At 42.2% G+C, this 24552-nt stretch overlaps 2 protein-coding genes across 3 annotated transcripts in view; one reads left to right on the top strand and one right to left on the bottom strand.

The window, feature by feature from the left end:
• Hesx1 (HESX homeobox 1) overlaps positions 1–9781 on the bottom strand; it is a 57293-nt gene extending 47512 nt beyond the window's left edge. For both annotated transcript variants that reach the window (XM_031361290.1, XM_031361289.1), the window contains exon 1: positions 9735–9781. The gene's annotated coding sequence lies outside the window, so the exon portion shown is untranslated. The remainder of the gene's footprint in view (positions 1–9734) is intronic.
• A 7561-nt stretch (positions 9782–17342) lies between these two features.
• Appl1 (adaptor protein, phosphotyrosine interacting with PH domain and leucine zipper 1) overlaps positions 17343–24552 on the top strand; it is a 56098-nt gene continuing 48888 nt past the window's right edge. Inside the window, exons 1-2 of the mRNA XM_031362946.1 lie at positions 17343–17516; positions 23020–23118. Of these exons, the coding sequence (XP_031218806.1) occupies positions 17463–17516; positions 23020–23118 (153 nt within the window). The 5' untranslated portion in view covers positions 17343–17462. The remainder of the gene's footprint in view (positions 17517–23019; positions 23119–24552) is intronic.

Here is a 24552-nt window from a genome sequence, read left to right as displayed (position 1 = left end):
TAATTGGGTCTGGCTTACAGTTTCAGACTGGAAGCATGGCACTGCGCAGCCAGACTTGGTGCTGGAGAAGCCAAAAGTTCTACATCTCAATCTGAAGGCAACCAGGAGTAGACTGTCTTATAGAGGCATCCAGGAAGACTCTGCCCTCCACCCTGGGTGGAGCTTAAGCTTAGAACCTCAAGGCTCACTCCAAGAGTGACACACTTCTTCCAAGAAGGCCACACCTACTCTGACAAGGCCCCACCTTTTAATAGTGTCACTTCCCGAGAGCTAAGCATATTCAAACTACCAGCTGGGTGGTGGTGGCTCACGCCTTTAATCCCAGCACTTGGGAGGCAGAGGCAGGTAGATTTCTGAGTTCGAGGCCAGCCTGGTCTACAGAGTGAGTTCCAGGACAGCCGGGGCTACACAGAAAAACCCTGTCTTGAAAAAACCAAAAAAAAGAAAAAAACAACAAAAAAAGCATATTCAAACTACCACACAGCCCTGTTTTAACTAATCCAATGTACAAGATGAAGTGCTAACTGAAAGATGTTACATTTTATATTGTTTCATTAGGTCAGAAATGCATCAGCCTTGATAACTTATTTCTAATTTGATATTTCAATTAAGAAGCAAATCTCTAACCTCTGATAATATGTCCAAGGTGTTTGTTTTGGGTTTGTTTGTTTGTCTCTTCTTTGTTTTTTCCAGACAGGGTTTCTCTGTGTAACAGAGCCCTGACTGTCCTGGACTTGCTTTATAGACCAGGCTGGCTTCCTGGAACTGAAGTTACAGGTGATTTAGCAATCTGATGTGGGTACTGGGAACAGGACGCAAGCAAGCACTTTGCAAAAACAAGGATTCTTAATTTCTGAGTCACCTCTTCAGTCAGGTATTGGGTTTTAAGCACAGATTTGTATAAATCAGCCATATAATTACAGTACAGATGCTGAAAGAGTTAAACTTAAAACTTGTGCTGGCTAATGAGAAAATTGCAGGTTTGAAGAAAAACACAATGGACCAAAGTTGAATATGTCCAAATAAGCCTGGGCAAAAATAAGCAGTCTGGTAGACATCCTGAGAACTAGCAGGTCAAAAAGACATAAACTACATGTCTGGGTAGATATGGTTTAAGGTCAGATGCTCTGTTGACTCAGATTAACACCAACCTTAGGAATTTTCCACTCTGTTCTGCACGTAATAGTTAATATTTGAACTAGCCAATTATGTATGGCCACACTGATTCCTTTGTTCCCCTAGACCTTTTCCTATATAAACCCCTAACTTTCAAGCCTCGTGGTCGGCTCCACTATCTCCTGCGTGAGATAGGTGTGGTGCCGGCCCGGAGTGCCCCGAAATTAAAACTACCTCTTGTAATTACATCAAGATGGTCTCTCATGATTCCATGGGTGCACGTTCTCCCGAGATTTGAGTGGGGGTCTCCCCACAGGGGTCTTTCAATGCTTTGTGAAAATAAAATAAAAAATAGTTAAAGCTTTAAAAATCCTTGCCTATTTTTAATTTCTTTTTTTTTTTGTTGTTGTTGTTTTGTTTTGTTTTATTTTCTTGGTGTTTTTAGAGACAGGGTTTCTCTGTATAGCCCTGGTTGTCCTGGAACTCACTCTGTATACCAGGTTGGCCTCGAACTCAGAAATCCACCTGCCTCTGCCTCCCAAGTGCTGGGATTAAAGGCGTGCACCACCACCGCTGGCCTTTAATTTCTTCGTCGGGATTATTTTCAGTATTTTTAAGTGTTAAAATGTGATTTCTAAGACATAAGTTTATTGGATCTGGTGGTAGAGCTTAATAAAAGGTCCTAAAAGTCAATTCCCAACAACCAGATGAAGGCTCACAACCATCTGTATAGCTACAGTGTGTACTCATATGCATAAAATAAATAAATCTTTTTTAAAAAGGAAGTCATGGTTAAGAGGATAGTAATTCATATTGATTTCATCAGGTATGATAATATGTTTATGGTTACATAGTTAAAAGCTCTCTTAGGGGGTAGGGAGATGGTGCAAATGGGTAAAATTCTTGTCACACAAGCAAATCTGCACAAACAGCACAAATATGTGTAACACACACATGCTCTTTTGAAATATATCTTATTAAGCATTTATGGGTAACATTTTACAGTGTTTGGGTTTTACTTTAAGATACTTCGGGAAAGGGGGCTTATGAGATGGCTCAGCGGGTAAGAGCACTGACTGCTCTTCCAAAGGTCCTGAGTTCAAATCCCAGCAACCACATGGTGGCTCACAATCCCCGTAATGAGATCCAATGCCCTCTTCTGGTTCATCTGAAGACAGCTACAGTGTACTTATTTATAATTAGTAAATAAATCTTTGGGCCGAAGCAAGCGGGGTCTACCAGAGTGAGTGGGGTGACTGGAGCAAGCAGGGTTGACCAGAGTGAGCAGAGGTCCTAAAATTCAATTCCCAACAACCAGATGAAGGCTCACAACTATCTGTACAGCTATAGTGTGTACTAATATACATAAAATAAATAAATACATCTTTTAAAAAAATACTTCAGGAAGGCCAAGTATGGTGGTGGCACATGTCTTTAATCCCAGAACTCAGGAGGCAAAGGCTGGAGGATCTCTGTGAGTTCCAGGCCAGCCTGGTCTATACAACAAGTTCTAGGACAGTCAGAAGTACATTGAGAGACACTGTTTGAAAACAACAACAACAGCAACAGCAGGAACAACAGCAGCAACAACAACAGTAACAGGATACTTCAGGAAGATAGAAAGAAAACCAAGGAAGAAATAATTGAAGCAAATGTTACAAAGTCCTGGTAAGCACTAGAGTACAGTGACTCACGTGTAGGCTGTTTCCTCTGAGTAGAGACACTAATGTGGATTATTGGTCTCTCAGATTTTGTAAATATAATAGTTCTCTTAGTCTTCCAAGAGTACCAGCAACTATATACATAAATACAATATAAGGAAATAAAGAGGGTATAGGGATAGAGAAGAATCAATCCAGTATACTGGGGTAAAATTGACCAGGACTGAACGTGAGTCCAGAGAACAACCCTGGGCTAGAGAGAGGGCTCAGAGGTTAAGAGCACTGGCTGCTCTTCCAGAGGTCCTGAGTTCAGGTCTCCAAAATCCACATGCTGGCTCACAACCATCTGTAATGAGATCTGACGCCCTCTTCTGGCCTGTTGACATACATGCAGGCAGAATGCTGTATACATAATTTTTTTTTTTTTTTTTTTTGAGACAGGGTTTCTCTGTGTAGCCCTGGCTGTCCTGGAACTCACTCTGTAGACCAGGCTGGCCTCGAATGCAGAAATCTGCCTGCCTCTGCCTCCCAAGTGCTGGGATTAAAGGCATGTGTCACCACCGCCCGGCAATAATTTTTTTTTTTTTTAAAGAACCCAACCCTGATGTTAGATTACAGCCCCAAACTTCATCTCCACCTAGTTTCAGTGTTGTGATTTTGCATATGTAACTTCCCACTCGTGCCTCAGTTTCTTCTACAATGAGAAGATAATTGTTAACTTAAATAAAAAGTAAATGCAAAAAAAAAAAAAGCTCTGTAAACTCTTGGTACAGTAGTTGGCACATGGGAAAAAAATTGGTCGTATTTGTTACTGTTACTGATGATATTTAGAAGGTTTTTTAGAGGTTTGTATGTTTGTCTGAGGCAGAGATGTTTTCTGAAGACATCAGAAACAAGCAGCAAAACCCTAAGGCCAAGCAGGGGTAGAGAGTGTGTGTGTATATGTGCTTGTGTGTGCATGCACACACATGTGTGAGTGATCGAATGTGACTGCATGTGTTCCTGTGTGTGAGTGCCTGTGCACCTGTGCTTCTGTATGTGCATCTGTGTGCATGTGTGCATGTGCGAGTGTATGTGTTTGTGTGTACACATGTGTGATGAGTGTACTGTGTATGAAGGGGTGAGAAGTAAGTTAATGTGATGCCCATATTTCGTTCTTAGGAGGCCAGGTGGGTGATGGCATTATCAATAAAGGAATTTAGATAAAGGAGAGATTATTACCTGAAAATTATATTCTAGATATGTGCTTGCATGTGTGCCACAGCATGTATGTGGATGTCAGATCAGAGAACAGCTCATGTGATACAGTTCTTTCCATTAACTCTTGGCTCCCAGGAAGCAACTTGGGTCATCAGGCGTGGCAGCCAGCGCCGTTACTCCCAGACCCATTTCACCTGTCCACTACATGAATTTTAAGTGTTAGATAGATCTCCATTCAAAACAGATTCTGTTTGAGGAGCTGGAGACATGACATAGAGGTTAAGAGCACTGTCCGCTTTTACAGAGAAGTAGTGGTTGTTGTAGTGGCTAACAGCCATCTGCAATAACTCCAAGTCCAGAGAATCCAATGTCCTCTTCTGACCTCCACTGGCACTGACTGCGTGTGGTAGCTCAGGCAAGACGCTCACACACATAAAATTAAAACAAATAAAACCTCCAAAAAAAAAAAAAGATAAAAAACAGATTATATTGATAGTGTGGGAAGAAAAGAGCAGAAATAATCTTAGGAATATTTTACTTTGTGTCCAGAGGACTCACTCTTTCCAGGACTTGCAAGGTCTTCTTTTCTAGAGTCAGGACTCCTGTTTATGACTAATATCTTTAAGAAGTAGAAATATCTTAAGAAAAAACAACTGATTACAATATGTTCATTGGGGAAGCCTGGAGACATGACTCGTGGTTAAGAGCACTATCTGCTTTTCCATAGGTCCTGAGTTCAATTCCCAGAAACCACATGGTGGCTCACAACCATCTGTAATGAGATCTGATGCCCTCTTCTGGTGTGTTAGTGGCAGGATGCTCATATACACTAAATAAATAAACCTTTTAAAATGTTCATCGGTCTATTCATGATCATAGCTATGCATGTTTTCTAATTAATTTTTGAAGCAACTTAAAACTTAAGAAAAAGCTTCAAAAAATCCTTTTTCCTCCTCAACCATTTGAGAACAGTTGCTAGGTGATACTTCATCACTCCTGAGTAGTTCAGTGTTTTTCTTGCAAAGATTTTCCTCTCTTACCACAACACAAACATCAAAGACCGGAAATCAACACTGATAAACCACAGCCATGTAATTATCAAATCCCATGCAGGTTTCATCAACTGCCATTCACAAATCATAGATCTGGTCAGAGTGAGGCATTGCCTTCAATTGTGTATTGAAATCTTATTTGATCAGCAAGAGCCTCACAATTCCTTGGTCTTTAACACATAGGAAATTGATATTACGTTCTAGAATACCCTTTTTTTGTTAAGTTCATCTGATGTTTTCTTGTGATTAGGTTTAGGTTGGACACTTAGTAGGACCAACACTGAGGCAATAACATGTTTTTTTCATATTTCCCATCAGGTAGCATATAATTCTGATTTGTCCTATGAGTGGGAACATTAAACTCCGAAGGTTTACGATGGTGTTTGCCAAAATCCCATCATGGAGAGGGGAGGAGGGCATGAAGATCTGTCCCTAACTGGGGAACTATTGGCAGCCACCCACAGCAGCAGGGAGAGCAAAAGCCAGTTTTCTTTAAGGATGTGGCCTCGGGCAGGTTGACCACACTCAAGTAGAGGGTCACACATCCAAGAGTATACTGGCAGTACAGATTGGATTTAATGGGCTTTTAAAAAAAGGAGTTAGAGCAGGGCGGTGGTGGCACTTGGGAGGCAGAGGCAGGGGGATTTCTGAGTTCAAGGCCAGCCTGGTCTACAGAGTGAGTTCCAGGACAGCCAGGGCTACACAGGGAAACCCTGTCTTGAAAAAAAGGAGTTAGACATGAAGTTGGTAGGGAAAGGGAGGGGCTAATCTTGGAGGAGTTGGGAGATGGGAAGAATATGATTAAAATAGACTACATTAAGTTCTCAAAGAATTAAAAAAGAAAGCAAATGGTGTCCTCTAGGCTTCTTCACTGTAAAGTTACTATTTATCTTTTCTAATAACAGAGCATTTTGTGGGGGAGATGCTTTATGCTTTTGTACTAGAGATGGAACTCAGGGCTCTATGCTAGTAGACAAGCGCCCCATCACTGAGCTATTTTGAAGCAGTCTCATTATGTAGCCCAGGCTGCCCTTAGCTTAGTCATCCTCCTGTGTAGATTAGCTACACCACTTTCTGCTCCCAATGGGTTGGATGCTTCCAGCCACCCTCTCAAGAACTCTTTGGCTTTGAGAATGAAAAGCACACACACATTAGCTTATTTTGGAATGCCTTGGCTAGCACAAAGTTTGGGCAGTTCACATCCTTCCTCTAGCTAGCATAGATTTCCCTCCAGTACTTCTGACTCAACATCCTCTACATCTATGATCTGTCTGCTGCCCTGTTCCTTCTGGGTGGCCCCCTTGTCTTTGCTGCCCAGGATGCTTTTGGGCAGCCCTTCCGGGGGCCGCATTCCTCCTCACCTACATTTGGGATGATTTTCCTTCTGCAGTTTTAAATCTGATCTGTCTCCCTCTGAAACCTGGAGATTCTCCTTTCCTTTTCTCTCCCTCATCCTAGCCTGAATAAATCTAAGGGTCCCCAACACTCCTGCCTCAGCCTCTTGGTTGCTAGGAAGAGAGGAGTGAACTCTCTTATCATGCTTCATCATGACTGGTGAGGGAAATGCTGTAAGACTTTAAATATTCTATTTCTTGTCAAATTTTTAAAAAATTAATTTCATGTGTGTGTTTTTCTTTTTTTCTTTTTTCTTTTCTTTCTTTCTTTTTTTTTTTTTTTCGAGACAGGGTTTCTCTGTGTAGCCCTGGCTGTCCTGGAACTCACTCTGTAGACCAGGCTGGCCTCAAACTCAGAAATCCGCCTGCCTCTGCCTCCCAAGTGCTGGGATTAAAGGCGTGCGCCACCGCCGCCCGGCGTGTATGTGTTTTTCTTTAAATGAGATTTTAAAAAAAAGATTTGTTTATTATGTATACATAGTTCTGTCTGCATGTATACCTCCAGCCCAGAAGAAGGCACCAGATCTTATTATAGATGGTTGTGAGCCACTATGTGAGTGCTGGAAATTGAACTCAGGACCTCTGGAAGAGCAGACCTCTGAGCCATTTCTCCAGCCCATGTGTGAGTGTTTTGCCTCTTGTGTGTAAGGTGTAACACAGGTATGCCTGGCGCCTTTGAAGGTCAGAAGGAGGTGTTGGATCCCTTGGAACTGGAGTTGAGGGTGGTTGTAAGATGCCATGTGGGTACTGGGAACTGAACCCAGGGCTTCTGAGAGCATCAAGTGCTCTTAACTACAGAGTCATCTTTCCAACCTGTGTGGGTGGGTGTTTGCATAAGAGTACAAGTGCCAAAGGGGACCAAAGGCATCAGATCCTCCTGGAGCTGGAGTTGTAAGCAGTTATGAGCCAACCAGCGTGGGTGTTGGGAATCAAACTAGGGTCCTTCTTTTGCAAGAGCAGTATGAGCTCTTAAGTGTTGAACCAGACCTCTGGCCCACTCCATATAATTTTAGAAAGGCATTTTGTACTTTCTAGCAAAACAAAATGTCTCACATGTCTCTCTACTCTTGCTTCTGGTCCTACAACCAGTTATTCCCTACAATGAATCCTGGGACTTTATAATGGGTTATGGTATTTGGAAGATCTGGGCTGTATATCTGTTCATAGATAAAGGATTGATTGTCTGTGTTCCCAGGCACTTTCAATAAAGAGGCAGGAACCATACTATGTGTGAGATATATACATGGGGATACCTATATTTATTTCTATACACTTACTGGGACCTATATGCTTCCTTGGATGTTCTAGTTTGAGTCCAGCACCACAAGGCTCATTCTAATTTTTCTCACTTTTCACTGTTGTCACTGTCTTCTCTGACAATAAGAATTCTGGCATCCATTATCCCCAATGCATTTAATCATCTTTTTAAAGGTGCATTTATTCATCTTTTCTATGCTTATAGAAAAGCTTCCCCCTCCCCTCCCCCCTTCCCCCGTGTGAGATACCTTCCTCCTTCTCTTGAGTTCTGATGCCCTGTCCTGGGGAGCCCTGCTGAATGGAGGCTTTCCTCAGATGACTTGAGCACCAACAGGCTGTGTTAGCACTAGGTGCTCTGGCAGGTACAAGCCTCATGTGGACTCACAGCTACTGCCTCTGTGGGAGCTCTCATATCTCATGCTGAGGCACAGGGCTCAGACACCTGGGGCCCGGCTCCTTTCTTTTGTGGCTATTTTCATTCCACCTTGGGTTTTGACATTCTGTGTCAGATACCTGCTCCCACAAAAGCCCTTCTCTTTGTGTATGGACTTGAAAATTGCTTTCTCACGCACATTCTTCTCTTGTTCCACTTCAGCACTAATATCATGACCCAAGCCATCTCTCCACCCAAATGCAGTCTTCTTCACTGTTCTTAAAAAGGGTATATGGGGGCTGGTGAGATGGCTCAGAGGGTAAGAGCATGGACTGCTCTTCCAAAGGTCCTGAGTTCGGATCCCAGCAACCACATGGTGGCTCACAACCATCCGTAATGAGATCTGACGCCCTCTTCTGGTGTCTGAAGACAGCTACAGTGTACTTATTTATAATATAATAAATAAATCTTTGGTCTGGAGCGAGTGGGGTTGACTGGAGCTAGCAGAGGTCCTAAAAGTCAATTCCCAACAATCAGATGAAGACTCACAACTCTTTGTACAGCTACAGTGTGTACTCATATACATACAATAAATAAATCTTTTTTTTTTAAAGGGCACGTGGGAATACCCTCCTCCTCATGATTGGACTCAAATGTCCTGCTATGAGTCATGAGGGCTGCTTAATTCTCCAAAGATTCCTACTTTATCTGGGCCCTATGTATTGGCTCTGGACTGAATTATGCCAGAGGGGGAGAGGAAGTATTCTGTACCCATCTTCAAAGCAAACCATTGTCCTCTATTTTTAAGCCACCCATTTTGTCTTTTTGGCTAAGCCATTGAAACAAAACTTTCCTTTAAATGAGTATATCTCATAAAGTATTAAGTTTATTTAAAACAATATCGATTTACCCGATTTGATTTATTTCACTCATTTATTTCAAGTTACAACTTCTACTGAAGTGAGTTTGTTTTGAAATCAGGGTATACACTGCTGCCCATCTTCACAGAGTGTCAGGATTTTACACGATGAGGACTCCTCCCTCTCCCTACCTGTTTCTCAGCCTGTCCTCCTTGATCTTTTCCAGTTACCTTGACCTGTGTGCTATTCCTGATCCAGGCCAAGCCATGCCAGCCTCAGAGCTTTGGCTTTTGTGCTCACAGTCTCCTACTGGAATGTTCTTTCTCAGATGTCCCCATGGCTCACTCTCGTGATTTCAAGTTTCTGGTCTGATGTCACCTTCTCAATGAAGGGTACTTTAACAATCCTACTTAAAATTGTCAGTGCCCCCCATTCCATTTTCCTGCTCAATTTTCACTGCAGTTTCTAACGTACTAATTTCTAAGTATCTTTTTATTTATTTATTTAACAGTCTTTCTCGTCACCATACCTTATGACCTTCTAAGTCGTTCCACAAGGGCAGAGATTGTTAATGGTTGGCTCGGTACAGAATAAATATTTGCTGAATAAAGACAGTTATCCCCTGAGGTAGTTTGAATTCTCAAACTAAACACCGCCACCTAGTGCTCAGGCAAGGATGTGCTCATCAACTCTGAGGCTGACTTGCACTAACTGGGCGATATAAGTTGTGGCTTAGTCAATTCTCAGTTACCCTGTTTTGTTTTTAAGCCTCGCTTAGTGTTTTGTAAAAGTTAAGACGTCTACAGCTGTGAAACACTCACAGGATATACTGATTTCGCTGACAGCAACCTCTTCCCCTTTCTCCCAGTCTTCCAGAACTCTGACGCTGGTAAAGGTATCATAAAAAGTGTCATAAAAAGTGTCACAAAGGCCATGAATCCTTCTTAAAACAAAAAAAAAAAAAAAAAACCAAAAAAAAAAAAAAAACAAAAAAAACATTTTTACTGATTCTTTGTGAATTTCACAACATTCACCCCAATCCCACTCATCTCCTCCTCCCCTTGTACCAGCCCTCCCCGCCTCTCTATCTCCTTGTGGAAGCTGTAGTGTGTCACAGTATGTCCCACAGTGTACCATTTTGTCCAGTTTTCTTTGCTTGTAAATGTTCATTGCAGTGAGTCATTCCTCTGTTTTGGAGGCCTCTGGCTTCTGTTATACTATCAATACAGGAACCTCACTGAGACTCTTCTCGGATATCCTGTTGTTCATCTGTGTCATGGAGACCCTGTAGTTTTGAGTCTGTAAGGCTTGGCCCCTTCATGGACTCCAGCAGTTCATTGGTGAAGCCCTAGATCTGGGCCTGAGAGGTATGTGAGCTGGCAGCTTGCCAGTTCTTCTGCACCCACACCACCTAGGCAAGCTTTCCTTCCCTGCTGTGGCCAGCCTATCCAATGCTGAAGCCAGCAAGGGTCAAGAGCCAGGTCTCCTGCTCTCAGGCCCTTTGGATTGGCTTACCAGAAACCCAGGCAACCAGGGCCACCTCTACCCTGTTGCCCAGGCAAGGTGCAGGGTCTGATCTCCTAAGTGTTGCGGCTGATGAGTTCTCTCATTCTCCACCATGCATCTTTTTAAACTTTGAGGTAATTCCAAACCTCTCCCAAAGAGAAACATATAAAACATCAGATAGTCATTACAGTGAGTGTTTTGCTTGTTGGTATATGCTTTCTCTAGAATATCAAAATACAAATGCTGTGGTTTGAATGTTCTCACCAAAACTCCTGTTGAAATTTAATCCCCATTGTGAGGTATTAAGAAAGGGAAGGGCTGGAGAGTCAACAGCAGGTAAAGTTCCTGCTTTGCAAGCAAGAGGACCTGACTTTGGATACCCAGCACCCACACAAAAGATAGAAGTGGTATTTTACATTTGTAACCATATTGGTGGGGCGGGGAAGAAACAGGCAGATTCTAGATTTGCTGGCCAGCTAGACTAGCCTAAAATAGCAAGCTTTGGATTCAGTGAGAGACTTCATCTCAAAAAGTAAGGTGGAGAACTGGAGACAGATACTAATTGGACTTTTGGCTTCTATGTGGGCATTCATGAGCAAGGGCAGCCATCCTACCCCAATGCACACACATGCACATAACATACATACATAGATTGGAAGTAGGGAAGAGGAGGAGGAGGAGGAGGAGGAGGACGACGACGACGACGACAACAACAACAACCAGGCGGAGGGAACGGAGAGGAGAGAAAGAAAGTTTATTTAACTATGGTATTTGATGATGAGATTCTGATAGACTAAACGAGGCCATAAAGGTGAGGTACAAAGTCAACGGGACTCTGGTTTTATAAAACGGGAAACAGAGACATGACCTAGGGTGTTCTGCCTTGCTATGAATTCTGGGCTGCCATGATGGGACTCTATGCAGAGCCTCAAATGGCAAGAAGGCCCTCTAGGACATGGCTGGGCAGTGTTGGGCATCTTCGTCTTCCACGAACCAAACAAATCTTTCTTCTTTACAAATTCATCCATGGCACTGAGTTATACCAAGAGAAAATGGATTAAGGTGGACTAAGAAAACCAAGGGTGATGGTATATGTCTGTAATCTCAGCTCTGTATGTAGCAGTAAAAGAATCAGAAGTCAAGGTTAACCTGGCCTGTAAAGGGAGTTTGAGGTCAACCTGGGCTGTATGAGCCCCTGTCAGGAAAAAAAGAGAGAGAGAGAAAGAAAGACAGAAGATCAAAAACAACCAAAGAAAAGAAAACAGGCTGAAAGCACCTTATTTATTTTTAAATCTTAGTTTCAGCCACAGAAGTTCCTAAATCACAGTAGTAAAACATTAGTGAAGGCAACAGTTGTTTTGTGTAAAATGGCATTGGAACTCCCTAAGATAATAGTTCAGATTCAGAATACATGTTTTCTTTGGATATGATAAAGGAAAAGCGTCAGTAAAAAAAAAAAAAAAGCATTTTAATACTTGAAAGTAGATATTAAAAAGACAGGTATCTTTTTGTACTGATTGTTTATTGTACTAGGTACTACTTAAAGCTCATTGGTTATTTTAGCAATTCTACAATGTAGCTTTCCTTTATTAAGCCTCATTTCTCAGACGACAGAGAAGTAACTTGATTAAAGTCACAGAGCTACTAAGTGCTGGAGATAGGATTCCAAAATAGATAGGTACACTCCATCACACCTAACCAAGAGCTCATAATCCAGGCTCTCTCCCACCCTCCCTGTAAGAAATGCACACCAGGGCTGGAGAGATGGCTCAGCCTGTAAGAGCACTGACTGCTCTTCTGAAGGTCCTGAGTTCAAATCCCAGCAACCACATGGTGGCACACAACCATCGGTAACAAGATCTGACACCCTCTTCAGGAGTGTCTGAAGACAGATATAGTGTACTTACATATAATAAATAAATCTTAAAAAAAAAAAAGAAATGCACACCAAAGTTTCTGGTCTGAGCAAAGAAACAAATTAATACTCTTTGTCTTAAAAGGCAATTGGTTTTTTAAAAACCAGGTGGCATGATTTGAGCTTCCAAATTACCATTTCATATATCCATTTCTTGAATTTGGTTCATTTCAGCTGTATGTTAAAGATCTGCCACTGTGCCTTGTCCTGGGGAACCTTGCTATGGAGGTAGAAGTCCCCTATGCCCAGATGGCTTTCCGAGCTTGGCACAAAATGGCAGATTCTGTTTCACAGCAGAGCTTCCCTGTCTCTGCCTGTCTTTGTCTGGAGAGTGTCCCTGAATACAGGTGGCTGGTCTTGTCTGGCCTTGTCTGAAAAGTGATCTTGTACAGAGCTTTCTTCAAGGTTACATAACGTCCCTCACACGTGCCACTCTGGCTTCCGGCCTGCATCGTTATTAGGTGCTGTAGTATAACTGATTAGCTTTTCCTGCTTGCTTGATGACATGACATGACATGACATTAGTCCTTTCTATCGTACCCCTAAAACAGCCCTTACTTCTCCTACCCCTGAAACAATAAAATAGACTCATCTCTGGAGGTCATTCTGTACATATTCATGGTCACCCAAAAGAACCCTGGTCTCTGCCTCTGCTTCCTATCTCCCCTCAGGTTGGTGGCCAACAGCCGCCAGGCAGAAAGGGCGAGCCGGTGGGGGAGCACAATGCCTTATTTTATGTGGTACTGGAGATGAAGCTCAGGGCTTCATGCATGCTAGACAAGCATTCTACCCACTGAGCTACAACTTCAGCCTTTTGTACAGCTAACTAACAATCTGTAAGTCCCACTACTGTGACACTCAAAAGTATTTTGTGAGTGTGTGTGTGTGTGTGTGTGTGTGTGTTTGAGCACTGGAACTACAGGTGTGCACTACTATGCCTAGCTTATACATTATATTTCTTTTTTAAAAAAGTATTTATTTATTACATATGAGATGTGAGTACACTGTAGCTGTCTTCAGACACTCCAGAAGAGAGCGTCAGATCTCATTATGGATGGTTGTAGGCCACCATGTGGTTGCTGGGAATTGAACTCAGGACCTCTGGAAGAGCAGTCAGTACTCTTAACTGCTGGGCCATCTCTCCAGCCCCCTACATTATATTCCTAAAAGGCTCATTAATCCCTCCAAATTTCAGATGGGTGAAGTCTTTGAGAGGCTATTTGTGCAGACAGTTTCCTGCCTTTCAAGAAGATTCCAGAATTGAGGCTCCTTTCACCATTCTGGCCACTGGGAATTACTCTTCTGTCTGTATTACTGTTTTTTAAATGTTGTGCTGGGGACTCAAACCAAGGCTTTGCACATGCTGAAGACACACTCTGCCACTGAGTTGTAACCCTAGTGCTAACTGGATAACTTCTAAAGTGCAAGGCTATTTGGAGAAGAAAAGATCATTCTCTATCTTGCCTTTGACAGAGGTTTTCTGACACAGGCTCTTAGGTCCACTCTGCACTATAGCAGGAGTTCTTATCGGGGTTAGGAAATTGTCTGCTAACAATCTTTGAGATGGCTTTTATATGTGGTGTGAGAATATTTGGAAACCATTAACCTAGAGGGATACATGTTGTTGTTGTTATTTGTTTTCTGAGACAGGGATTCTCTGTGTAATAGCCTTGGCTGTCCTGGAACTTGCTTTGTAGACCAGACTGTCTTTGAACTCACAGACACCCACCTGCTTCTTCCTCCTCAGTGTTGGGATTAAAGGTGTTGGCTACCATACCTGGTTTAAATAATTGTTTTGTATTTTATTATTTTATTTTATGTGTATGTGTGTGCTTGAATGCACATCTGTGTGTCATGTGTTTGCAGCGTTCATGGAGGCAAGAAGAGGGTGTTGGATCCTCTGGAAATAGAGTTACAGATGGTTGTGAGCCACCATGTGGGTGCTGGGAATTGAACCCAGGTCCTCTGGAAGAGCAGCCAGTGATCTTAACTCCTGAGACATCTCTTCAGCCCCTAAAGGGATAATTTTTTAAAGTAAAGTCTCAAAGTCTTTTGAGCTGTTACATTCTTCCCTGTTATAAAGTACAGAGCAGCACTTCAAGGACTATTATGTAAAAGCCTAATTATAAGAAGACCAAATATAATTTCAGACTAGTAATTAACAAGTCTATTAATGGGATTGTATGTCTTTTTGTTGTAAATTGCATGTGTGAAATGTTTCAATAAATTATATGTGTAAAATATCTCTAAGAATTCTTTGACGGGTGCTGCTTAATCCTAATTTGCTTTCCATCAAAATAACCAGTTGCTTCAAGTTTCCTAGTATGCATGAAGTCCTGAGCTTCATCTCCAGCACCACATAAAATCAGGTACGATGGCAGATCTTGCTGTCTCAGCACTCAGGAGATGGAAGCAGGGGATCAGAAGTTCAAGTTCACCCTTTGTTACATAGAAAGTTTAAAGCCAGCTTGGGCTACAAGAGACTGTCTCAAAAATAAAACAACTCCTTTCTCTCCCCAAAACTAAACAAAGCAAAATCCCACTAACTTTTTGGTTATCAAAAGAAAATATAAATTTTTCAGCCTTAGAGCTGTTTTAAAATAATAAGTGAAAATATACATTTGGATGAACAAGGTATTCAGTCAATTAAAGTTATGGGCACTTTCTAGTTTTAAAATTTTATAATCTGATTAAACTACATTTTTTTTTTAAAAAAAATTATTTTTTTGTATGAGTGCTCTATCTGCATGTACACCTGTGTGCCAGAAGAGGGCATCAGATCACATTATAGATGGTTGTGAGCCACCATGTGGTTGCAGGGAATTGAACTCAGGACCTCTGAAAGGACTAGCCAGTGCTCTTAACCATTGAGCCATCTCTCCAGCCCTAAACTAGCTCCTAATGTAACTCATCAACAGTTTGTTCTTTATTTTATAACCAGCTAGGCATGGAGAGAATTTCATGGTCCCCCCTTTTTTTTTAAATTTTTTTTATCTTTTTATTTTTCAAGATGGGGTTTCTCCGTGTAGCCCTGGCTGTCCTGGAACTCACTTTGTAGACCGGGCTGTCCTCGAACTCAGAAATCCGCCTGCCTCTGCCTCCCAAGTGCTGGGATTAAAGGCGTGGGCCACCACCGCCCTGCTCATGCCCCTTTAAGATAAGAGTATCTTGAGACCCCTCTACAGAACAGTTCGGAAAGACTTATAACAAAGAAAAGTATTTAATTTGATATTATCACATTCAGATAATTCAGATGCTAAATAGAATCAGTCTCTCTCTCTCTCTTTCTCTCTCTCTCTTTTCTCCTCCCCTTTGGGTTGCTGGTTAATTCCTCTTGTTACACCACCACCAGTGTGTTTCTCATTCTTTGCTAATTATTATTCTTAATTATTATCAATTATCTTTATCCTCCTTTTTCTTTCCTTTTACAAATTACAGATTAATCAAGAAGGTCACTATCTTGAAAGCTTTCTTTCTCTTCTTCCTTCTCTATTCCCCCTCCCCATCTCTCTCTGGCACAGGGTCTGTGTAGTCCTGGCTAGTCTTCAAGACCAGGCAGCTTTCAACTTGCAAGGATCCTTGAACCTCTGCCTCCTGAATGCTGGGAATGCTGGGAATATGGACATGTGTCAACACACCTTACTTGAAAGTTTTGCCTCTTTACAGCCAGGTGCATTGTGCTCGTAGTAGCTGAGTAAGAAAGAAATATCAAGAATAAAATACCCATAATACAAGTGGGAATCTTTCATACAACGGAAGATTTGGCTCCAAACCATCTTTCTTCAAAACTAAAGAAGGGTGACTATTTGAGAATTTAAGGGATGGATTCGCATAAAAGGACCATATCACTGAAGGTAATTCTGTGGGACTATAATTCAAATCTACCATAAAACTTCTGAAACAAAATTTTTATCTTTCAAGAAATCATGGGAAAAATCTGGTAAACTTGCAACTTCATCTTCATTACCATATTTGGATTTGCTCCAGTGTCTGGATTTGGTTCAAAGCAGCTGGAGAACCAGGAAGCTAACGCTCTTCTCTCAGCATATCATACTTTTTGAATGACAGTGGAATGGACTGGTGGGTTAATGGGTAGATTTTTTGGGGGAAATAATAATGATTTTGTCATTTTTTTTCTGTGTATCGATAAACTCTTTGTACAACACTTCAGAGAAATAAAGAACGTGTGAAGCTGGAGAAAAGGGTGCATCAAGGCTGAATCCATAAAACACAACAAAACATAACAGTGTTCTAATCCTTACATGTCAAATCTCCAACTGTGTGAGCGTCATTCTACAGTCAAGGAGACCAAAGAAGCTCTTTGGGTCTCTGCCAAACCTTTTTGGTGAAACAGAAATGACATCGGTTTGCGAGAGAAGCACTTTAATGACGGAGGTAAGTCCTCCAGTAAATGTATCTTTAAATTTTTTATTTAAAAAGACGTTTTCCTTTGTGATAGGCGAGGTAAGAACTAAAGTCAACAAAATCAAGGGTTTTGAACTGATGCTGAGAGCCAGGTGTCCAGGAAAAAAAAACGGTTTAGGGTCTACTACTACAAATTAACTGTAAACCCCGTTAATGACACAATTTCGGATTTCACAGATTTGTGAGGAGTTAAGACTGAGAACTTAGAGCAGGGTTGGGAAGGTTACAGGCGCCAAGGTGTAGGAGTTTCTCTAAGATTGCAGACGAAGTATGGTGCAGAAGTAAAACTGCCTCAGGTCCCCTCGGGCGGTCTTCACTCCAGGTTCAAGTTAGCTGTGAGCCAGCGTGACTCAGACAGTCCCCTACGTACTCAACTACGCGCGCCCGACGACGGAGGTCGACGCTCCCACACAGCACGATCCGCGGGGCCACCGCTCGGTGGAGAGCCCGCCGACAGGGAAACGGGGAGGAATTCCTGGCCAGCCCCGTAGCGTTGACAGACGTTGCAGCGAGCCAATGGGTGAGCTGAAGGCGGGGCTAGTGGTCCTAGGGAGGCAGGATTTCCCTCGCGGCGGCCGCTGAGCTCTGGGCTGGGGCGGCGGCGCCTAAGAGAGGGCGGACCGGGTCAGCTGCTGCAGGCGGGGCCGCGCGCGGAGCTGTGGGCGGCTGCCGAGTGTCCTGCCGCCGCCCAGCCTTCGCCACGATGCCGGGGATCGACAAGCTGCCCATTGAAGAGACCCTGGAGGACAGTCCGCAGGTGAGGCGCGGGCGGCGGCCGAGGACAGCGCGCGGCCTAGCGCGGGCCTGGAGCCTCAGGTGCCCGTGGCCCAGGTGGGCACCGCCGCCCGGGGTCGCTGTCTTCCCGGGGCCGCGCCCTACACTCCGGGCCGGGCTGGAGGCCCGCGCGTACTCGCGCGGCTGGGCCACGGGCGGGGCGGAGACCGAGCGGCCGCCGCTGTCTCCGGTGGGGCCTGGCGTTTGAGTCCGCGCCGAGTCTCCTTTGGGTTTCATGGGCGGTGCTGTTTTTATCGCGATGATAGGATGTGAGATAAGTCCTGGCCTTGGCGTTTTCGGAGGAGGCCCGGCTTTCGGGGAACGGCAGGAGCTAGTTTTCTTAAGAAGGGGTTGCGAGGCGGAGTGTGAAACGCCGGTGGAAGCAGGAGTGCGTGCCTTGCTCCCCGTCCTGTGTCCGTGCCCGAGTCTCAGGCTGGTGACTGTCACTGGAGCTGTGCACTGCGGGTGACGGAAGGCGCCTACGCTGCTTCGGGGAGGCTGAGCTTTAGCGTAGCAGATTGGCCCGAATAAACTCATCAAAATGAAAGCCCTGTTTTTGTGTGTTAAGGATGATGCTGGTGTGGTTGCTCTGGATGAAGACAGTATAGGAAAATAGAACCGTTTGTTGGATTTCTTTTTCAGTACTTAATGAAATCAGTTATGTATTAAAAGGTGTTGGGGCCTCTAACTTGTGTAAATTTCATCCTTATGCCAGCCTTTATGTATAGTAAGGGATATAAAACTCTGTTGCAGGTAGATTCTTTAAAATATTACTTGCTGAGAAATGCATACTTCATATGCATTTGTAGTTTAATATCTGCCCCTCCAACCAAAAAGAAAGGAAAAGAGAAGAGCTCGTTTTCCTGGATGGCACTTTTGCCATGTATTTTGTGCCAGTTTGATTTCCAAGTTGAAATTGCGCTCTGATTGTAGAATTGATTTATTCTTTTCTCTGAAGGCTATCTTTATAGGCCAGTTGCAAGGAGGTAATGTATTCTTATCAGTCAATTCGAGAAAGAGAAAGCCACATTTTGGTTTATCTCGTAGTTTAAATTGTGCTTAATGACTTTTTCAGAGTAAAGTCTTAAGATGTATTTATTTCAGATGATTTGCTACAATTTTGTGGTTGTGTTGGTCAGAAGAATTTTATCGTTTTTCTTTTTTAAAATTAAGACTCAGTACAATGTCTGAACTTCTTTTATTCAGCTGACTTTTTATAGCCCAAATAAAGACTATAAAGAGAATGGGTTACACAGTGCCCTATCTATGGTTTTCGATGTAGAGTCCTGAATTTTCCACATAAGTAGTTTACAACTTGAGTCAGTCTCATTCTGTAGCTCAGACTAGCCTCAAACTTGAGCTTCCTCTTGTCTTTGTCTGCTGAGTATTTAACTGCAAAGCTTAAGCCTTAAGGACTTTCAGTTGTTATTGTTGCTGTCTTTTAATTTGAAATTTGTTTTTAAGTATAAGGGTGTTCCATTTGCATGTGTTTAACAGAGATCAGAAGAGGGTGTTGAATCCCCTGGAACTGGATGGTTTTGAGCCAAGATGTACTGGAAATTGAACCTGGATTCTCTAGAAGAGCAGTCAATGTCTTAACCACTGATTTATCTTTCCAGCCCCTGTTTTTTAATTTAAACAGTGATTTCTTATTGGGGGCTGGACCCAGGACCTTGCACTTGATAGGCAAATGCTGTACTACTAAGATAAATCCTCAGTTTTGCTTTTATTTATTTTTTGTATATGTGTTGTACATGTATGTATGTATTGTGTTTGCATCTCTGTGAATATGTGCTCATGTGCATGAGACTCAAAATTGATGTATTTTCTTTGATTGCTTTCCATCTATTTACTGTCACACGGTCTTTCTTAGAACCCTGGGTTTGCAAATTCAGCTTGTCTAGCCAGCTTGCCCCAGGTATCCTGTCTTTGTCTTACAAGTTCTGAGAGTACGTGTGACCTCCATACCTGCCCAGATTTTATGAGGGTTCTAGGGCACCTGGACTCTGGTCCTCAAGCTTGAAGGGTAAGGGCTTTAGTCTACTGAGCCACCTTCCCAGCCCTAGTATGTGCAAGTGCATACATGTAGAGGCTAGAGGATGACCTCAGGAGTTGTTCCTCCTCAGCCTCAGCCTAGCTTGTTTTTTTTTTGAGATACTATCTCCCATTGAGACCTGAGTCTCTCATGGGATTGTGTCCGCTAGGCTGACTGGGCTGGATCTGTTTGCCTTCCTGGCATTGGGATTACATGCACCTGCCACTATACCCAGCTTTTTACATGGATGCTTAATAGCTTAAATGTCTTCAGTGTTCTCAATTTAAAATTCCTAGACTGTATATTTCCTTAAGTGATTAACAGGCTTATCTTTTAAAAATGTTTTTATTAGCACATATTAATAACATAACAATGAGTTTTATTATGGCATTTCCATATTTATTATATTTGCCATCCCTCCTTTTTCCCTCTTCCTCTTTCCAGCTAGTCCTTTTACTTTCATGTCTTTAAAAAAGATCCTTGTTAAGCCGGGCGGTGGTGGCACACGCCTTTAATCTCAGCACTTGGGAGGCAGAGGCAGGTGGATTTCTGAGTTCGAGGCCAGCCTGGTCTACAGAGTGAGTTCCAGAAACCCTGTCTTGAAAAACCAAAAAAAAAAAAAAGATCCTTGTTTTGTTTTGAGAGGAAAATCTTGTGTTGCTCAGGATAGCTTGAGAGATCCCCCTGCCTCAGCCTCCAGAATAGTTGCAACTGTTCTCCATATCCAGCATCTCCAGCTCCCATTGTTGTATTTGTAATAGGGCTGCGATTAATTCTTTTGTGTATATATTTTTATCTCAGTTTATCAATAAAATAATCCAATAAGAATAACCAAGAATATGAAAACTCTCAATCTCCTAGTGTACTTTTTTTTAAAATTAGATCTTTCAGTCCTAATGAAGGGTGACTCATTGGACTAAGGGTGTGGGTCAGTGGTAGGACCCTGGCCTAGTAGTTAAGTAGACAGGATTGCTACTGCTATAGCTCCTCCAGTCCCAACACAGCGGCTCATTACTTGGTGAGTAAAGAAGTTAGAGCTTGGAAGACATGGAAGGTCCTGAATTGTACTTACCTTTTTAAGATTCGTTTTTTATTGTTGGGGCTTGAATTCAGCTATATCGCTGGCTTGCTTGCTTGTTTGTTGGAGACAGGGTTTCTCTGTGTATTCCTGCCTGCCCTGGAACTCTCTCTGTAGACCAGGGTGGCCTAGAACTTGGAGGTCTCTCTACCTCGAATGCTGGGATTAAAGGTGTGCACCACCACTGTCTGGCTCTCTGGTTCTTTTGTTGTTGTTTTGTTATTGTTGTTCATTAATTTATCCTGATTGCAGCCCCCCCTTCTCCTAGTCTTTCCCTCACAGACCCCTCCCCCCAATACCTCCTCCTTTTCTCCTCAGAGAAGTGGAGGTCCCCCCATGGGTACCAACCTTTCCTGGCATATCAAATCTCAGCAGGACTAAGCACATCCTCTCTTTCTGAGGCCTGACAAAGCAGTCCAGCTAGGGGAAGGAGATCCAAAAGCAGGAAACAGTAAGAGACAGCCCTCGTTTCAGTTGCTAGGGGACCCACATGAAGACCAAGCTGCACATCTTCTACAAATGTAGGGGACCTAGGTCCAGTCCCTGAATGTTCTTTGGTTGGTGGTTCAGTCTCTGTGAGCCGCCATGGGCCCAGGTTAGTTGACTCTGTATATATTCTGTGTTATTTTGTGGAGTCCTTGACCTCTTTGGCTCCCTCGATCCTATCCCCCATTCTTCCACAAGACTCCCTGAATTCCGCTCAGTGTTTAATCAGGAGTCAGTTATGCTAAGCTGCTGTCTGCAAACATAGCAGAGTAAAATTAATAGTGTCAGGGGTTGGCTCACCTTCAAGGGATGGGTCTCAAGTTAGGTCAGTCATTGGCTGGCTGGTCTCTCATTCTCAACTCCATCTTTATTCCTGAATATCTTTTTATATATTTGGGTCAGAGATTTTATGGGTGGGGTGGTGTCCCACTGCCTCTACTGCAAGTCCCACCTGGCTACAGTCTCCATATCCCCAACTGCTAGGAGTCTCAGCTAGAGTCACTCATTTTTTTAAAATTTTTTTTCCCCCACAATGTTTGCACAGTCCAAACCTAATTAATCAAATATAAGGGTCTTTAAAGTTATATACCCCAAACATACCAGTCTGGCAAAAAATCTGAAGGAGAAAAAATATTATTATTACTGTAGAACAGGAGAGTCAAGAAGAGTTTGTTACATCTGGCTACTAAGAGGCTGAGGCAAGATGCTAAGAGGGAAAGCAAGTCTTGGAGGAGTAGAGTATGGAGACTGTGTCATATGTCACAGAAGGTCTTGCAACATACTCCACACACCTAATTGCTTGTTACTCCTTTGAATAAGTTAGTGAATAAAAATATAAAGTTTGTCCAAGCTTGTGGTGGCTTACATCTGTGGTCTTAGCACCTCAGAGGCTGAAACAGAAGGATCACCATGAGTTTGAGGCCAGCTTGACTCTATCTAAAATGAACAAACTCTGTTGTGTATTTGGTATGGAGAGATAGTGTCATCCTTTGGATTTTGAGCTTTAATTGTTCTCTTTTTTTTAAAAATATGGCCTTCATGCATTGTTCCTGCTTTTAGGTTTAATTGCAGGATTACAGCACACACATTTGTTGCAGTAAATCTCCAAGCCAAATAAGCCCAGGCAAAGAAAATACAACTCAAATTAATATGAATACAAGCTGTGCACCTAGACTGGGCAGATCTACCACTACACTACTCTATTCCCCAGCTATGAGATCCCTTATAACTTGCAGTTTCTCCAGGCCACATGCTCCATCTTCCTCTCCTCCTTCTCCTCCTTCTCGTCTTCTTCTTCCTCTTCTTCTTCCTTCTACTTCTCTTCTCCCTCTCTCTTCCCTTTCCTCCTTCTCCCCCAAACTTTTCAGCTCCACCTTCCCTTCCACTGCCCAATCACCAGCTCTAGCCTTTATTTTACAAGTTAAGGTGGGAGAAGGTTCATCAGAAGTCACCTGTGTGTACCTGTTCATCTGCAGCCCCCCACCAAAAGCAGAATTAACATCAAAATACAAACAGCACCAGGACTATCCACAACACAACTTTGCCATTCTTGCTTATACTACTACTTTGTTTTGTTTTTTTGAGGCAGTGTTTCAGTGTAGCCCTGGCTATCCTAGAACTCACTTGTAGACCAGGCTGGCCTCAAACTCACAGAGATCCTCCTGCCTCTGCCACCCAAGAACTGGGATGAAGGGTATGCACTACCCCCTTTTTTAATAAAGTGAAGCAGAATAAATCCTTTGACTTCTTGACATTGTTATCAAAAGAGTTTAAATAGATGAAAAGTCAGAATTACTAGAGTTCTAGTATTTTACTGCTTTTAGAAAAAAATGTTTCACCAGTTGATTTATATACTGATTTATGTTTTTTGTTTTTTGTGTTTTACAGACAAGATCTTTACTGGGTGTATTTGAAGAAGATGCTACTGCTATTTCCAATTATATGAACCAGTTGTATCAAGCTATGCATCGGATTTATGATGCACAGGTAAAGAACTAAAGCTAACAATGCTGCTTAAAAGAGAATCTCTCAGCACATGAGGACAGAGGTAGTGTCTTCGTGATGTACTGCTACATACCTTACTTGTTCTTAGGCCCAGAGTAGTATCTGTTGAAAGGATGAATGAATATACTAAGTATATTATAGAACTTATATTTCTGTTAGATTTGTACTAAAAAAATGTCAAGATTGAAGCATCTGTCCCATCTCTTCAAACATAGTGAGAGCTTCTTGTTGTTGTTGTTGCTTTTGTTATTATTATTTTAATGTTTATGAGTGCACTGTAGCTGTTTTTAGATAAACCAGAAGAAGGAATTTGATTCCATTACAAATGGTTGTGAGAACTGAACTCAAGACCTCTGGAAGAGCAGTCATTGCTCATAACCACTGAGCTTATCTCTCCAGCCCAAGAGCTTACTTATTGGAACTCACTGAAGACCCCATATTATTGTATTTTCCTTAATCATGCTTTTAACTTTAAGAAACCCCTGTTTTTGTTGTTTGAGTAAAGGATTTGAAAGTAGCCAGCCTCTAGTTACTAGAAGGCTATGATTAATTTTTCTTGCAAAATAGACACAAAATTTGAGCCTGCATTTGTATAATTTATTAGCTTTAACACAGCCTGTGTTCTATTGATTTTTTTTTGTTTGCTTGTTTGTTTATTTATTTATTTTTTTTTGGTTTTTTGAGACAGGGTTTCTCTGTATTGTCCTGGCTGTAGACCAGGCTGGCTTTGAATTCAGAAATCCGCCTGTCTCTGCCTCACAAGTGCTGGGACTAAAGGCATGCACCACCACTGCCCGGCTCTGTTGATGTACTTTATTTGGAATTAGTTAAGTGTATCAATTTTGTTTTTCTTCTATTCCTACCTATTGTTATATAGTTGTTTTTTCCCTCCATTGTAATAGGTTTTATAAGGCTTTATTCTAACCAAGATGTCCATTTATAAGGCTTTATTCTAACCAAGATGTTCAGTTAATAAGTGAAGTATTATTATATTATGAATGATAAAAACCCTGAATTAATCAAAATACCTTTCATTTGGCTTTGTTGCTTATGTCCTCTGTTAAACACATTGTGATGTTATTGAATGCTCATGTTCTCTAGATTGAAGAATAATCCATCATTCATATAGACTCTACAAATTTTGTTGACAAAAAAGTACAGTTTACTTCTAGCTTTAAATATATTAAATATTTAGTTTTCACTAGCAGAGACCCTCAAGGCAAAACCAAGCTCAGGTAAAAAGCACACATCTGAAGCTGGGTATGGTGGTGTATGTCTGTAATCTCAGCAGTTGTGAGGCACAGGCAGGAGGGTTCAGGAGTTCAAGGCCATTCTCAGCTACATAGCAGTTTTGAGCTACATGAGTCTGTGTCTAAAAAAACATCTGGAACATTGCTAATTTTTTTTTTTTTTTTT

Source organism: Mastomys coucha, unplaced genomic scaffold (assembly GCF_008632895.1).
Source record: "Mastomys coucha isolate ucsf_1 unplaced genomic scaffold, UCSF_Mcou_1 pScaffold9, whole genome shotgun sequence".
In the NCBI taxonomy this organism is placed as follows: Eukaryota; Metazoa; Chordata; class Mammalia; order Rodentia; family Muridae; genus Mastomys; species Mastomys coucha.
This window is presented reverse-complemented; position numbering and strand designations above follow the sequence as displayed.